Source organism: Cyprinodon tularosa, unplaced genomic scaffold (genome assembly GCF_016077235.1).
Source record: "Cyprinodon tularosa strain WSP-4 unplaced genomic scaffold, ASM1607723v1 ctg393, whole genome shotgun sequence".
NCBI lineage: Eukaryota > Metazoa > Chordata > Actinopteri > Cyprinodontiformes > Cyprinodontidae > Cyprinodon > Cyprinodon tularosa.
The window spans coordinates 547,069-561,724 of record NW_024039111.1 but is presented as its reverse complement, the minus strand read 5'-3'; the positions used below and the strand labels follow the sequence as shown (position 1 = coordinate 561,724).

The 14,656-nt window shown below is 37.8% G+C and overlaps 2 protein-coding genes across 3 annotated transcripts; both read right to left on the bottom strand.

The window, feature by feature from the left end:
• Positions 1–769: 769 nt before the first annotated feature.
• LOC119791495 lies at positions 770–2,812 on the bottom strand. Its single transcript, XM_038297629.1, has 6 exons — positions 2,753–2,812; positions 2,320–2,646; positions 1,733–2,092; positions 1,504–1,626; positions 1,331–1,362; positions 770–1,240 (listed from the first exon to the last, which is right to left on the bottom strand). The coding sequence occupies exons 1-6, from the start codon at positions 2,793–2,795 to the stop codon at positions 1,073–1,075; spliced, it is 1,053 nt and encodes a 350-aa protein (XP_038153557.1). The 5' UTR covers positions 2,796–2,812; the 3' UTR covers positions 770–1,072.
• A 6,447-nt stretch (positions 2,813–9,259) lies between these two features.
• On the bottom strand, positions 9,260–12,254 carry LOC119791496. Of its 2 annotated transcripts, none has more exons than XM_038297630.1 (6): positions 12,190–12,254; positions 11,007–11,339; positions 10,077–10,433; positions 9,865–9,981; positions 9,717–9,769; positions 9,260–9,606 (listed from the first exon to the last, which is right to left on the bottom strand). In XM_038297630.1, exons 1-6 carry the CDS (start codon positions 12,233–12,235, stop codon positions 9,475–9,477), a joined length of 1,038 nt encoding a protein of 345 aa, XP_038153558.1. In that variant the 5' UTR covers positions 12,236–12,254; the 3' UTR covers positions 9,260–9,474. The 2 variants fall into 2 exon arrangements, with proteins under 2 accessions (XP_038153558.1, XP_038153559.1); XM_038297631.1 differs by having other exon boundaries at positions 9,260–9,557.
• Between the last annotated feature and the right edge of the window lie 2,402 nt (positions 12,255–14,656).

The window sequence follows — 14,656 nt, the reverse complement described above, 5'->3', positions numbered from 1 at the left end:
TGATAAATCCGGCCCTAAGTGTGTTCAATACTTGTGTGAAAATTTCATGTCAATAGCACCTCTAGAAATATATTTATTGAGAAAAATGGTGGCATATTAAATACTTACTTCACCCACTTTCTATCTCTCTTAAGTGTATTTATGTCTACCAGGGAAATACCAGCTACTTTTTTGCATTACTGTTTAGTGTTTACCCTTCTAGTTTGTCTATGTTTCCTAAAATAAGACCACAGTTTATTGCAAAAGTCCTGTTGTTTGACCTTTGGAAATGCAGCACAAGACAACCTCTGCAAGACAGTCTAGTTTTAGGAGTTTCAGCTCACATAAAACCTCCTGATAATATATATTGCTCAACAGGAATCATTTGATAATGTGTGCTTCTGTCTAATATATTATTGCAGTGTATATATATATATATATATATATATATATATATATATATATATATATATATGTATGTATGTATGTATGTATACATATTTATTAGAAATTAAAAAAAGCTTTATTCCAGGCTGTGTGTATACGTATACAACACATTAAAATATTCTGTTACTGTTAACCACATTAAGAGTGCTCAAATACCGTAAACTATTTTATTTTCAATATATGTAGATATTGCAACTGTATTTATAACTTTTACAGTAAATAAAATGACAGCACCAGTAGGTACAGTCCATGAGATGTCTACTTTCTCAATGGTTATACACTTACGCTAATATGCTTGAATACCATGACATAATAAAGTATGTTTCTTTGTGGGATTTTAAAATAAGTTTATTTAATTCAGTAGAGGGATAACAATAACTTTGGCATCTGAATCCAGCAACTTGGGATACAACAAAATGGATAAGCTGAATATTAATGGCCTGCTTCTTTTGGTAAAGTTAAACAATAAGTATCTTCTGAAAGTCTACCAAAGCCTCAGAGTGCAACACAACTATACAGTCAGAGAGATGAAGACAGAGACAGACGGAGAGCAAAAGACTGCAGCTTGAAATCAATATTATAAGTAGACATCATTTAGAGAGGAATAAATGAAACTGTGTTTTTAACCTTAGTTTAGAACCATATATTACATTTTGTTTAAATGAAACTGAACATTTTGGACTGAGACTGGTTTGTAACTAACTTGTGAATAAACATCATCTTTAGTTTTCAGCCGTCTTTTTAATGTTCCTCTAAAAGTTTTCTCTTGTAAGAAAAGTAAGCCAGTGTAGTTCAGATCCCCTCCATCTTCAATCTGAAAAATGAAATGTTAATGTTAAAGATAGCTTTAGTGTTACTTTCAGCTGTTTTCAACAAAAATTACACAAAAAGAGGATTTACTTACAATATTATTTGGTTGACTAACATTCTGTTTTGCTGTTGGAAAAAGCCAACAAGATTATCCTCAAAAGGAGCTCATCAGTTTATACTGGCTATTTTTTTTTTCATTACAGAATATCGAGATATGTAAATATTTCTGCACTGCTTGGCTTCAAAATGGGTTATTTGCAAACTTACCTTTAAAGTTTCTGCACAGGCATCTTTGAATTAAGTAACAAACCAGAATAATATTTACAGTCATGGAAATGACGAAGCAGATTGTGATCAATTTCACATTTTCTTTAAACCTTGATAATTGGTCTGAAAAATAAAGAGAGAAAAATGTGCAAGTGTCTTTAAGGAAGAAAACATTTTTTGTATATTTTGAAGCATAATTTTCAGAGATCTAGAAAGATCTAAGACAAACCTGCTTTTATTAACATTCCCTTTCCAAATAGTATTTCTCCACATATTGCCACAGCGCAGTAGACTGTTTGAGTATCAGAGGAGCTGAAGTTCTTTGAAAGGTTGTAACTACATTTCCTCTGAGTGTTCAGTGTAGATGTGTTCTCACAATTGTGCAATCCATTTTCATTACTGTGGATGATATCTGGATAAGACTTTTCTGATCCGGCTCTGAACCAGAACATGTTGAGTTCTCCTGAACACATCTTGTCTTCAGACCCAGAGAGGAGTGAACACTCTAGAGTCTCTGAGTTTGCTGAGCGGGATGCATCAGTGGTTGGGTTCTGAAGAACATTGTATCTCGATGTCCTACTGAAGTCTCCTATGAAATTACGGACAGTTATTAAACTGTTAACAAGCGGTATTCAATCTTCATTACAGCTGAAAACTATATTTTGAAAATCTGATCAAAGTAAAATTTGTATCAAAAATTATTTGTAATTTGCCTTAACAACAGTGTAGCTGCTGCGTAACCCCAGAGAGGTTGAGCTTTTTTTTGGAGAAGATAGGATATCACCATATACTGGAAAAGTTAAACTACATCAGTACCTTTTATTGACAAATAAGTCCCGGTCCAAGTAGATTTTGCCCAGTCCATGTGAGCACAGTGATACATTCCCTCATCTTGTATAACTGTCTTCTGAATGGTTATATTACTAAATTTGTCATCATATGTAGCTTCTATTTTCGATGCAGACACATCTGGTCCATAATTAGGCTTGATGCTTTTCTGTTGCATCACAATTAATTTCAAAGTATCTACTGCACTCTGTTTGTACCAGTGAAGCCATGTGGTGCTCTGAAACTTCTCAGAGAAAGCACAAGACAAAGTCACAGATTCACCAAGTTGAACCGTGACCACTGGGACCAAAGAATCTGTAAAAATTATTGAAAACATTAAAAACAAAAATAATGAATAAAATTTCAAATACAAATTATAATAAAACTATAAACTATAAAACAGATTAAATATGTTACTTACGGCCTTGATGGAGAAGAAAAAGTGTAACCCATAGCAGAAACATGTTGACACTGGCTTCATTGAAACTCTTGATTCTTAAGTAAGAGCACGGTGGTGTGCTGTTCTAGTGAAATGTTTCTGATTGGCTAGAAAGGTATATATAGTCAAAATGCACTTCCTGCCACAGTAGATCTCTTTTTTCTAAAAACCCATTACGATTACACTTAGTTTTGCTAACACTGTTTTCGAAAGCAACCTAACTAGAACATCAAAATAAAGTACAGAAAATTTCCGTGCATCACATGTAAACATTAAGAACATTCAGCTGTCAGTTTGAAGGATGAACCAAATGCAGACACAACAGCTGAAAATGGTTACTTGCAGATTTTAATAACAAAAGGGTAACAGAAGCAAACGTCCAAAAAAACACGAATCCACAAAAATTCAAAACTACAGAAAAACAGGAATACTCACAACAGGAGGGCAAAGAAATTACCACAAACCAGCAAAGTGTGACGGAACAGCAGGGGAATATATGGGAGAGAGAAACAAAGACCAGGCTAATTAGCAGATTCGGAGGAGGTGTAAACAGAGGCAAAAAGAGAGCGATGAAAAAGGAGACTGACACAAGAGGGCAAACAAGAAATAACACCAAAATGTAAATAAGACCAATGGAAACTCAGATATAAAACTTGAACAAAACCAAAACCATGACATGAAGAAGGTCATGGGGGCAGAATTCACAGCAGAGACTCCCAGACTTTCCTCTCCCCAGACGAATCCTCCAGCTGTGGGGGAAGCCTGAGGCACTCCCAGGCCAGTTGAGAGACAGGCTCCCTCCAGCATCCCCTCTGCCATCTCCAGATAAAGCTTATTTCTGTCTCTTGCATCCAGGATTTTGATCTTTCAGCCATGATCCAGATTTCATGACCATAGATGAGGGTAGGAATCTAAACTGCTCAGCTCTGTTTTCATCCAACAGACCAGTACAGCATCGGCATTACAGCAGGAGCCCCACTATTTGGTCTGTCGATCTCCCACTCCATTTTGCCCTTAATCGTGACCAGGATCTTGAGATACTTGAATTCCTCCACTTCAGACAGGAACTCTCCTCCAACCTGAACAGGGGAAGCCACCTTTTTTCAGGTTGAAAAACATGACCTCGGTCTTGGAGAAGCTGATTGTCGTTCTGCCCACTGACATTAAACTGCAAAGAAGTGCATGCTGTAGGTCTTGACAAGAGGGACTCAGATTGCAAAAAGCAGGGACTAGATCTGCTGGTCTTCGAGCCAGACTTGCTACAGCCCTAGGGGTGCCTAGATATTCTATCCATATAGGTCAAGTATAGTACTGCCCTGCTGCAGTACAACCTATGTCCATACGTTTACAATGTACATTGTATATAGTTCACATTTAATATTTTTCTATTCTTTCTTTGCACCGGTATTGGTTACTTTTAATCTCATTGTACTGCATATCATGACAATAAAAGCCTTTTGATTCTGTGTCTATAGGTTACATTGACATCAGACAAAGACATACTGGCACAATGCTCTATAACTCCCCAGCAGGTGACCACCAGATAGGTGTTAGGTGTGAATGATCAGGAGCCAGCTGTCACACCCACCAGCAAAAGTCCTAAGTCTCTCTCAGACTGCAGTTGGATCATCGCCTCGCAACCTTTCCAGCCAATAGAACGACAGCCTTGGAAAGGGTGCGCTTGTTTAACCCTACTGAGTGTGCCTGTGCTACTACACCACTTATAAGAGCGTCAGCTGAAAATGCTATTTACAGTAGTTTTGTGGCTGATTGTTGTTTCAAAATAGAAAACCTGGTTTCATTTCTTAGTTATGCCCTGGATTTTGTAGTGTTTGTGGACGCTAGTGGATATAGTCAGGTAAGCAGGTGAATCTGATGGAGGCTGATTGGAAACAGGGTGGAGCTGACAGGTTTGTTGAATACTAAATCAGTCCAACACTTGTGCCCAGAATCATGACGATACCTACAAGCATGGCAAAAGTCTTTAGGTGTAGGCATCTCCTTATTTGCTTTGACTTTTCCTGGATCTGCCTCAGTATCATTTGCAGTTACAACTCGGCATATAAACATTTCAATTCAATTCAATTCAGTTTATTTATATAGCGCCAAATTCACAACACATGTCATCTCAAGGCACTTCACAGTTCAACCAGATCATACAGTCAAATTGATACAAAGTTTTTATCTAAGGAAAACCAGTTGATTGCATCGACTCATTGACTCAAATACAATCCCTCACACTAAGCATGCTTGTAGCGACAGTGGAGAGGAAAAACTCCCTTTTAACAGGAAGAAACCTCCAGCAGAACCAGGCTCAGTGTAGGGTTCAAGGAGACAGAAGCAGAGACACAAAAAGCAGCTGTAAAAGGCGGCCCTGTCTAGGAAACTCACAGCCAGGCAGACGAGCTCCGAGCCAGCTCCCATGCCAGAGGACGAAGAGAGCACATCCACTCAGTTACGGACAGAGAAAAAGGACCACACTGGAAAACAGGCCGATCTCCAACATCTATAAACAAGGGTGTTGATGGAAGCAGCACAGCTGATGTTTCTTTCCAGGATGACGTCACAGCCAAACAGGAACAGACGAGGCAAAGCTACTCTGAGGAAAAGCAGAGAGAGCAGAAGGTTAGAGATTGAACTAACAGATTCTGCAGAATAGGAGAACAGAGAGAGAATGAAGCAGAATGATGAAATGGGGGTCCCTATGTCCTCCAAAAGTCTAAGCCTATAGCAGCATAACTATAGAGATAGCTCAGGATAACCTGAGCCACCCTAACTATAAGCTTTATCAAAAAGGAAAGTTTTAAGCCTAGCCTTAAAAGTAGACAGGGTGTCTGCCTCACGGACTAAAACTGGTAGTTGGTTCCACAGGAGAGGAGCCTGATAACTAAAAGATCTGCCTCCCATTCTACTTTTAGAAATTCTAGGAACCACTAGTAAACCTGCAGATTGAGAGCGAAGTGCTCTGTTAGGAACATAAGGAACAATCAGATCTCTGATAAACATCAGCTTATCTACTGCAAACTGACGCTTATTGTTGTTGACAACAATGGCTACAGCCACTGCAACACTCGGTGTAGCTGTTGGTCATGTTGTTCTTGAGTGGAGGCCAAGAATGTTGACAGCGGGGTAAACATTGCATTCAAGCCCAGTCAGATTCTGGGTTGGCCTCTTTTGGAAATGTTCAATTGCTAACAAAATTCCAAATGGGAGGATTTCACAATAGTATCTCCCAAACTGGGTTATAAATCTGGTCAATGGGACTGATTGGTGATATAGTAGCACTTACCAAAAGCCTTCTGTAGCATCAAGCTTTGTAAAGATTGCTGCCACTGCCAGCTTGGCCAAGGTTTCATCAACATCAGGCAACAAGTGTCTTTCTCTGCAGACATAGTTGTTTAGATGAGTTCAATCTGAACAAATTATCACTTTGTTGTTGGGCTTGGGGCTACCACAACTGCCAGCTTTTCATCAAAATCAGGGGAGAGATTTTGGAATAGTTTGGACAGGCAGCCCTTAACAGGGTTTGATAAGGATGGGTGCAGCTATAGGTTGTAGGTTTTCTGAGAATTTAACTGAAAGGAAGTGGCAAAATGTGGAATTTTTATAGCACAGCTAACGTTTCAGGATAACAATAAACGATCTGTAGTTATGTGGAAAATATTTCTCACAATATACATAATTTTCTATTCAGGTAATTTTCAGAGAACTGAAGCAAATAATCCATCTTAATTATATGGTTAACTAGGAACTTCACAACTTTGATTATTAATTATTCTGTACATTTCAAGTGAAATAAACAATGGGTAACTAATAAGCTACTACTGGATTACTAGCACTGATACAGGAACCACTGAAATTGAATTGAATCCCATGTAAACTACACTGTGTATAAATATTTGCTAATAGGCTAATGATTAAAAAGCTTCACTCATTATATTTTTAGTTTTTTTTTTGTTACAATTGAAAAAACAGCTAAATAATTCAGACCTTTTAGAAAACTGTAGATTTTATAAAAACTTACCACAACACAAGACAGCGCTTCTCTGGATGTTTCATTTTGGAAAATGAGATGGAAATTACGTTTTTAAACATATTCAATGGGTAATATAAGGATAAATTAAATGAGATAATAGTGAAATCAGAATATCCCTGTAGTTCCTCCTATCTTAGTCCACAAGGATAATATAAAAATTTAAATAACATGCCTTGTTATTTCATTGCCTGCTCCATCATACTGTCACACATGTAGGTTTTTGGGGAGGGGGTCATTATTGGAGGGCCCCACCTTCTGATGACGTCCCCCACCCCAATTTTATTTTGCATTTTAGACTTCCATATACAACATTTTCACAACACACATCTATGTAGGGCATTGTCTTGGGGGGGTTTTGGGGTCAAGGGCTTATTTCATGGGCCTCACCACGGTCAGCTCCCCCATCCCCTCTCGCATTTAGACATTGAGGGTTCTGGGTTGTCAGCTGGGGGGGTGCGCTGGCACCGCCTGTCTCCCAGAGGGGAGGTGGACACCCCCTTTTGGTACTCCCAGTTTTAATTACACCTGACAGCAACAAGCAACAACACCACATTCGAGGAGGCGCAGGGAGGATCAGGGCTGGCGCCCGGAGTCTGGGGTCTGGAGGAAGAGCGAGCCGCCTGGTCCTTGGTCTTGGTGGGGGGCTGCTGCAGGGCTGGGTGACCCGCCGGTGGCGGGGCAGTCACTTCTGCTCTCCCCAAAGAATGTTGGAAGGAGGGGCGTGTAGTGGATGGGTGAATTAGTTAGGGGGGGGGGGGCTCTGCTTGGGTGGCTTGTGCGGGGCATGTGGGCCCCGATCCCGGGGAGCTTTTGCTGGAGGTGGTCTGTTCCATGTGCGGGGTGGGGGGCCGGGCTTGAAGCATGAACAAGATGGGTTGGTGCGGCGGTGTCACTGCTCTCCTCCCCGCCATCCGGATTTTAGTTTCACTTATTGGGCCATGCTGCCGGGTCTTTGGTCCTGGTATTATTTGATGTGAGTGTTATGTGTGAAAGTGTGTCTGCGTTTTTTTTTTTTTTTTTTCTGTGTGGTGTGAGTGTTTGCACTAGGGTGGGAAGGCATGATTGAGACTGTGAGTTTTTTTGTTTGTTTGTTTTTTTTCTCTCCCAGGTTGGGGTCTGAATTGCTCCCTCTCCCGAGCACATCTCAAATCTCCGCCAAGTGCGGAGCCCATTCCCCCCATCCTGCTCTCCCTCCACTGGCTGGCGCATGGGCTCGCCGGTGCACTGGTGGAGCTCGGGTTTTGGGGGTGGATGCCCCTCCATTCCTGGAGGCTTGTCTGTGGGGCCCGGCCGGCCGGGGACTGTCTGGGGCTCTAGCCGGGGGATGGGGCCTCGGATACCTGGGGCCCCCGCAGCTCCCGGGGGCTCCGGCATTGCGGTGGCTGGGGGACTTCCTCGGGGCTGTCTCTCCTCCTCCCTTGGTGGGGGTCTGATTTCCTGGCCTGGCCGCTCCTTGGTGCCTGCGCTCTTGGGGTCCCTTTGGGCGTCTAGGGCTTTGGGTCTCCCGGAGCTGGACTCAGTGCTGTGGGAGGGTGCCGCTTCGGCTCTCCACAGCCACTATCAAGCATTTTTTCTTTAGATAAACTGTATATGCACAAGTGCCCTTTCACAAACAATTACAGGTGCTTGATTCCAGGTACTCAGTGATTCACTTTCATCCAGAAAGCTCATATTCTTATCTTCAGGTAACACAGAGTACATGTCAGATTAAATAATACTACTTCAGCGATAGTATCTAGGTCGTACCATGTCTGTTGGTTGTGCTGTTCTTTTTACATCTCGTTGCAGGTGATGAAGCAGACTGAAAATATTTTATCATTATCTCCCTTTTATCTCCTCTTTCTTTAATCTTTTCTCCTTTTTTTCTATTTTTTCTCTTCTGTTCTACTTGCATTGCAGCGTCCATATAATCTGTAAAACTCCCTGCATAATTATAATAAAGCATTTTATATGCATGAAAAAGCGGAACACTATGGCAATAGCCCTACTGCTCCACTTGTGAAAGTAAAATCTGTTGGGCTCTTTTTGGCATCAAGGCAATTATTCTTATTTTTTATTATTCTTGCCACATTGCGAGACAGGACACTGTAAAAAAAGATATATATATACAAATAATAATAATAATAATAATAATAATAATTATTATTATTATTATTATTATTATTAATAATAATAATAATAACATGCCTTGTAATAACTTCTTAGAAAACCAGTGCTGTTTTTTATACATGCAGCTGCTGTCAGCACAGTGCCCCTGGGCCAGCCGCTGAGTGGACTGGACCGGGCATTCGGACCGAGCCATCAGCTCCTGGCTGGAGCTGATGGTTTAAATTGATGTTGAATTATTATTTTAGTTTTAGATGCTTTTATCTGAAGAATTTTATGTTTGTACATTATGTGAGCCTTCATTGACACAAAAAATGACCAACAATGTCGATACATTTTTTTATTCACTGAGTTCACCAAAAAAAATGCATAATATAGATTTTGTTTCCACACATTTAATAATCATGACATTTTTCCACTTAATGATAATATGACAACTGAGATCACTTCAGACCAATAAACACATTTGAAGCACAGAAATATGGTGTTAATTTGATATATTGAATTACCGTTTTAAATGTCGTTTTTTTTAAGGTATATTTAATCAGACAAAGGAGCTTCATCAGGATGTATATTCTAAATGACTGAATCTGACATTTGAATACACACTTTCTTTAGTCTTCAACTCTCTCCTGTTCTCCGTCCCTGTAGAGAAATGTAAGGCAGCATAGGTCAGATGCTCTCCTTCTTCTGTCTGAGTGAAAACATAAAAGTTAAACCAACATTTTAATTTCAGTTATTTGTTTTATCCATTTGGGTTCAATATATTTCTTATTAACAGAGACAACTAGTGTAATTACTCACAAACTCATCAGGTTGCCTTGTGTGATTATGTTGTGTTTGTGAAGAAGATCTTTCTAAACACATGGTTCAAAGAGGAATTTTGATTCTAAAATTATTCTACCTTTTACTCTTTTCTTTGTATATTTGTTTGTAGTTTATCAGTACTTACTTCTGTTTTTGAGTGATCTCCTGTGAGTTTGGCAACAAATTAAGCCAATATTCAAAAGCACAGATATGGCCAAGCAGATCATTGTTATTACTAAAGACATGTCACTTAATGAATGAGCTGGGGGAAAAAAAGAAGAAAAGATGCAATTGTTTCTGTTAAAAAGATAATCATTGATAAATATTGGTGAAGAATATGATAGAAAGAAATCATACCAATTTCAACTCTAGTTCCATCTCCAAGTAATATCTCTCCACATGTGGCCACTGCACAGTAGTATGTTCCAAGATCAGAAGGGGAAACCTTCTTAGAGAAGTTATAACTACATCTCTTTTCAGCGTTTGATGGCTTCTCACAATTTTCAGGTGTTTTTCCATCAGTGAAGATAAGATCTGGAACAGACTTGTCTGGTTTGGCTCTTAACCAGAACACACTGGGTTCTCCTGAACAGGTCTTTTCCTCAGGCTGAGAAAGGAGTGAACACTGCAGAGTATCTGACTCTGCTGGACGGGATGGATCTAGAACAGCTGGCTGCTGAACAACACGGTAGCTTGATGTTGTCTCTGTGTTTCATAAACAACAAAAAGTATTCTATAATAATTGCAATATTATTTTTATCATTGTTTTAAATTATTTTTAATTAAGTAGAAGAAAAACATACAAGAGGTTATTACTAATATTCATAACTTAATTTTAAATTGAGATCATTCCTTAAAATAAATAAAATGTTGGGTTCTTGATGAGGAACATTGCCTACTTTTAGGTGAGAAGGTCCTCGTTATTTTATTGTGGCAAAGTATTTTAGAATTATTTAAAAATATTTATTTTCTATGTATTTGTAATAAATTCCAAAACCCAACAACATACTAACATTTCCACATTAGAGAATTCTAACTTATTAATTTATTTTAGTAAGCTCCCAATAAAAACTATGAATTTAGAAGCTCTGAAATTATACGTCTATATATTTAAAGAGATTAAACAAAAATGTTCTGCAGGATAACAAAGTGCTACAGCTGCCCTCTATGCATGACTGTTTAAATACATATACTAATCATTTCAGGTACAGCAGCCAAAACCTAGTGAAGATTTGTATGCTTTTTATTATGTTAAGTGTTATAAGTGTTCATTATTTTCATAATTACCTTCTAATGATAAGTAACTCCCATTCCATATAGATTTATACCGGTTCATATGCACACAGTGATACATTCCTTTATCTTCTTTAGCAGTCCTCAAGATCGTCAGATTAAACATTTTGTTATCATATGATGAGTTGAAATTTAAGGGAGAAAATCCAGCTCCATAAATAGGGTTTGCATTCTTCTGCAGGACTGAAATTAATTTGAGAGCATCTCCTGTAGTCTGCTTGTACCAGTGAAGCCAGTCCAGGCTCTCAAACTCCATGTTCAAATCACATGTTAAAGTCACAGGTTTGCCCAGCTGGGCTGTGACCACTGGAACTAAGGCATCTGTAACTTTAAAACAAAAAGAGAAGAAAAGTTGAACATGAGAAATAAAAAAAGTAAAAAATAAAAAAAACATCAAACTAAATTATATAAAAAGCTAGAATGTGAAAATTAGGTGTTACACAAAACAATAAAAGAAATACAGTTTATGTATTACGTACATCCTTCATGAAGTTAAACAGTGTAGCCCATAAAAGAGTCATATTTAAACTGCCTCAATTGAGACAAATGACATTTGAATCAAAGAGGGATGTTTTGTAAACCACTTTCAAAGGCATCTGATTGGCTTTCTTAGAAATGCAATCTAAGCGAACGTCCTGTTGCCACACAGGGGATAATGTTTAATGCAAAATATTCTTTGTATTTAGGTTTTGGATTTTTATTTAAATATGTTGCTTTTTTATGTTTTTCTGAATTTTGCTTTTGGACAGTTTTTTTTTTTAAACATCAGCTCAATAATATATTCACACATTAAAAGAATCACCTTACTTTTTCAATGTTGCACTTTTTAAGTATGTTACTGGCAAAGGCCCGCCATTCTCTATTATCAGAAGATTAAATAGTTAGTTTAGAGCTTAGTTAACATTGAATACAATAATACTACCCACTATTAGCATAACATATTATCATTGTGGAGGTGAGATTTGCTTAAGAGCTGCTGACATCAGGAAGAAAACATTTTATAGAGATCTGTGAATTGATGCATTTAAGAAAAGGATGGTCCCTTGAAAATTCTAAATACAGGAAATTAATATTCACTAACAGTACCAATCCAATAATAGAAAGTCTGATGTACAGGGTTATATGTAACATATGAAATGGTAAATCGTGTTTTATAGTTAGAGAAAAATACACTTACTTCTTTGATAAAGAAGAACATGTAGCATAACCCAAAACAGAAGCATCTTCACACAACTCCTTACACTCTGTGATACTAAAAAGACAGGAAGAAGTGTGGTAATTTTACACCAATGCCAACGATTCACTGTATTTCCTGCCTCACTCATTTTTTCTAAAAAAGTGTTCAAAGTAAGGCTTTATATTGTGTCATTTTGTCTTAATTCAGAAAACAGAAAATGCTATGATTTTATGAATATAGGGCTAGAGTAACAAAGTGGCAAAGATTTTTTTATAATTGGATTAAACTTGATAAAAAATATAAAATAAAAAAATACAATCTTATGCATTCAAACCCTTAAATGGCTCACGAGATTAAACTGTTGATCTTTTTCTCCACAGATTGTTCTCTTAATATTGGTCAAACTGTATCAACTCAAAAGATGCTGTAATAAAATAGCATATATTTATATATGAATTATTGAGAGATTGAGGAAGCATTTATCAAGATTTGGATAGTTTAGTTTGATTGGATATGCCTTATTTCTGTCAGTTGTATGTATTTTTTTTTAAATCAAATTTCTTAAAATACAGTTTATTTTATTTGAAAAAGAGACACTTTAAAGACTTTGACACCTTTGTAGGATAGCAAAGACAACCAAAAACTAGGTTGCATAGATATTATGGAGTTTCTTTGCTCTGATCTAAGTTAAGGGATATTCAGAAGCACAGAAAAATGACTTTTGACTTTTCTGGTGTCTTATGTAAAGTTCCCTAGTGACACATAAAAGTCCCTGTCCTTAATGAAGGATTTAAAACAATCCAATATGTTACCAGAAAGGCTGACACAGGTTTCCAGATGCTCTATTAAATCAAGTTATTAACAGTATCAAATGCTGCACTGACATCCAATAATACCAGCACTGTGGTTTTTGCAGAAATCTGAATTTACCGTATACAGATGTCATAGAACATCTTAATCAGGGCAGTCTTTGTAATGTGGTTGGCATAAAAACCTTAATGGAAGACATCAAAGGAGCTTTTCCTTGTTAAGAAGGCATCTAACTGTTCAAAGACAAATTTTTCAATAATAAGAAGTCTTTATTTGCCATTGTTCCTCACGGGTACAACTGCATTTTTAGCAGCTCAAAACAATATAAAGCAAAAGAGTGCTGGCAAAAAAAAATAGATAAAAATATATATACAAGAATATCTACAACAATGTACAACAATTGCGGTATTGCACATGAGAATATTGCACTTATATATTGCACTTGTAGAAATTGCACAGAGTGTATTGACTGTTCTTGTGACTGTTGATAATTACAGATGGGTTCAGAGCAACAACAGCTCTCAAAATGAAGCAGTTTTTCTGTTGGTTCCACTGCAAAAAATGGAAATCTAAATAAGTAATTTATTCTTAAAATAAGTGCATTTTATCCTAAATTTAGGAGATAAGTGAGACACTGGCGAAGGAACAAGACAATTTACATTTAAAATAAGAAAAATCAGTCGCACTGTCTTATTTAAAGTCCATATTATCTAATTATCTTATTTTAAGAGTAAAAACACTCATTCCTTTGCAGATCATCATATTTACCTGCTCAAAATAAGGGTAAATACACTTTATTTAAGGAAATCTTAATTTATTTCTGGATAGTTTTTGCAGTGTTGTTTTGGTCATTTAAACCTAAAACACCTCCAAGAAGGGAGCATTTGGTAAAGATGTTCACCGGGGTGTGAGGAGTCAGGTTTAGCAAGAAGGCTTGGCTAACTGCATGGAGCAAGGCTAAAGGCTGGTTAATGCTCAGAAACCAGGTCGTCTGAGTGTGTGTCGCAGTGAACGCAAATATGCCCTCATCCCTTCTGAAGACACTCTGGTGCACCTCTTCAAAATTGTAGGTGACCGCAGACAGTGCCGCAGATAGAAGGCCTCTGGTCAAATCTACATCCGCTCTACACTATATGTTTATTTACTTACCGGCTTGTTTAGTTTTGTGGAATAAAAATGAGCACTGAGAGTTGATATGCAAGTAAGAAAAGGTTTTATTTTACTCTGCAGAGGAGAACTACACGAAACAGCTGTGTACAGCTCCCAGTGTAGCTCTGAGGCTGTAGCATCCCTCCCCTGCATATAAAAAGAATCCACACCATAGACACATCTGAACATTGAATGTTCCCAACACTTTAGTTCATCAAAGGACATAAATATGCTCAGATAAACATTTCTTGTTCACCCCAGAAGGGCATACATTTTAACCATAGCATGAAGGAGGCCTTGTGAACTCATTATTTCTCATGACCTTCCCTTCACCCTTGCCTAGAGTAGGGAGGGGAGGTATCTGTTTTCTGTCCCCCTAAACAGCATAGTGAATGGTACAGGATTTCTTTATCATTACTCCTATTCAAACATACATTTTATCACACAAAATAGGCCAAGAAAAAACTTTGATTCCACAGTTTGTATGACCGCCGTTGTGGAAAATGAC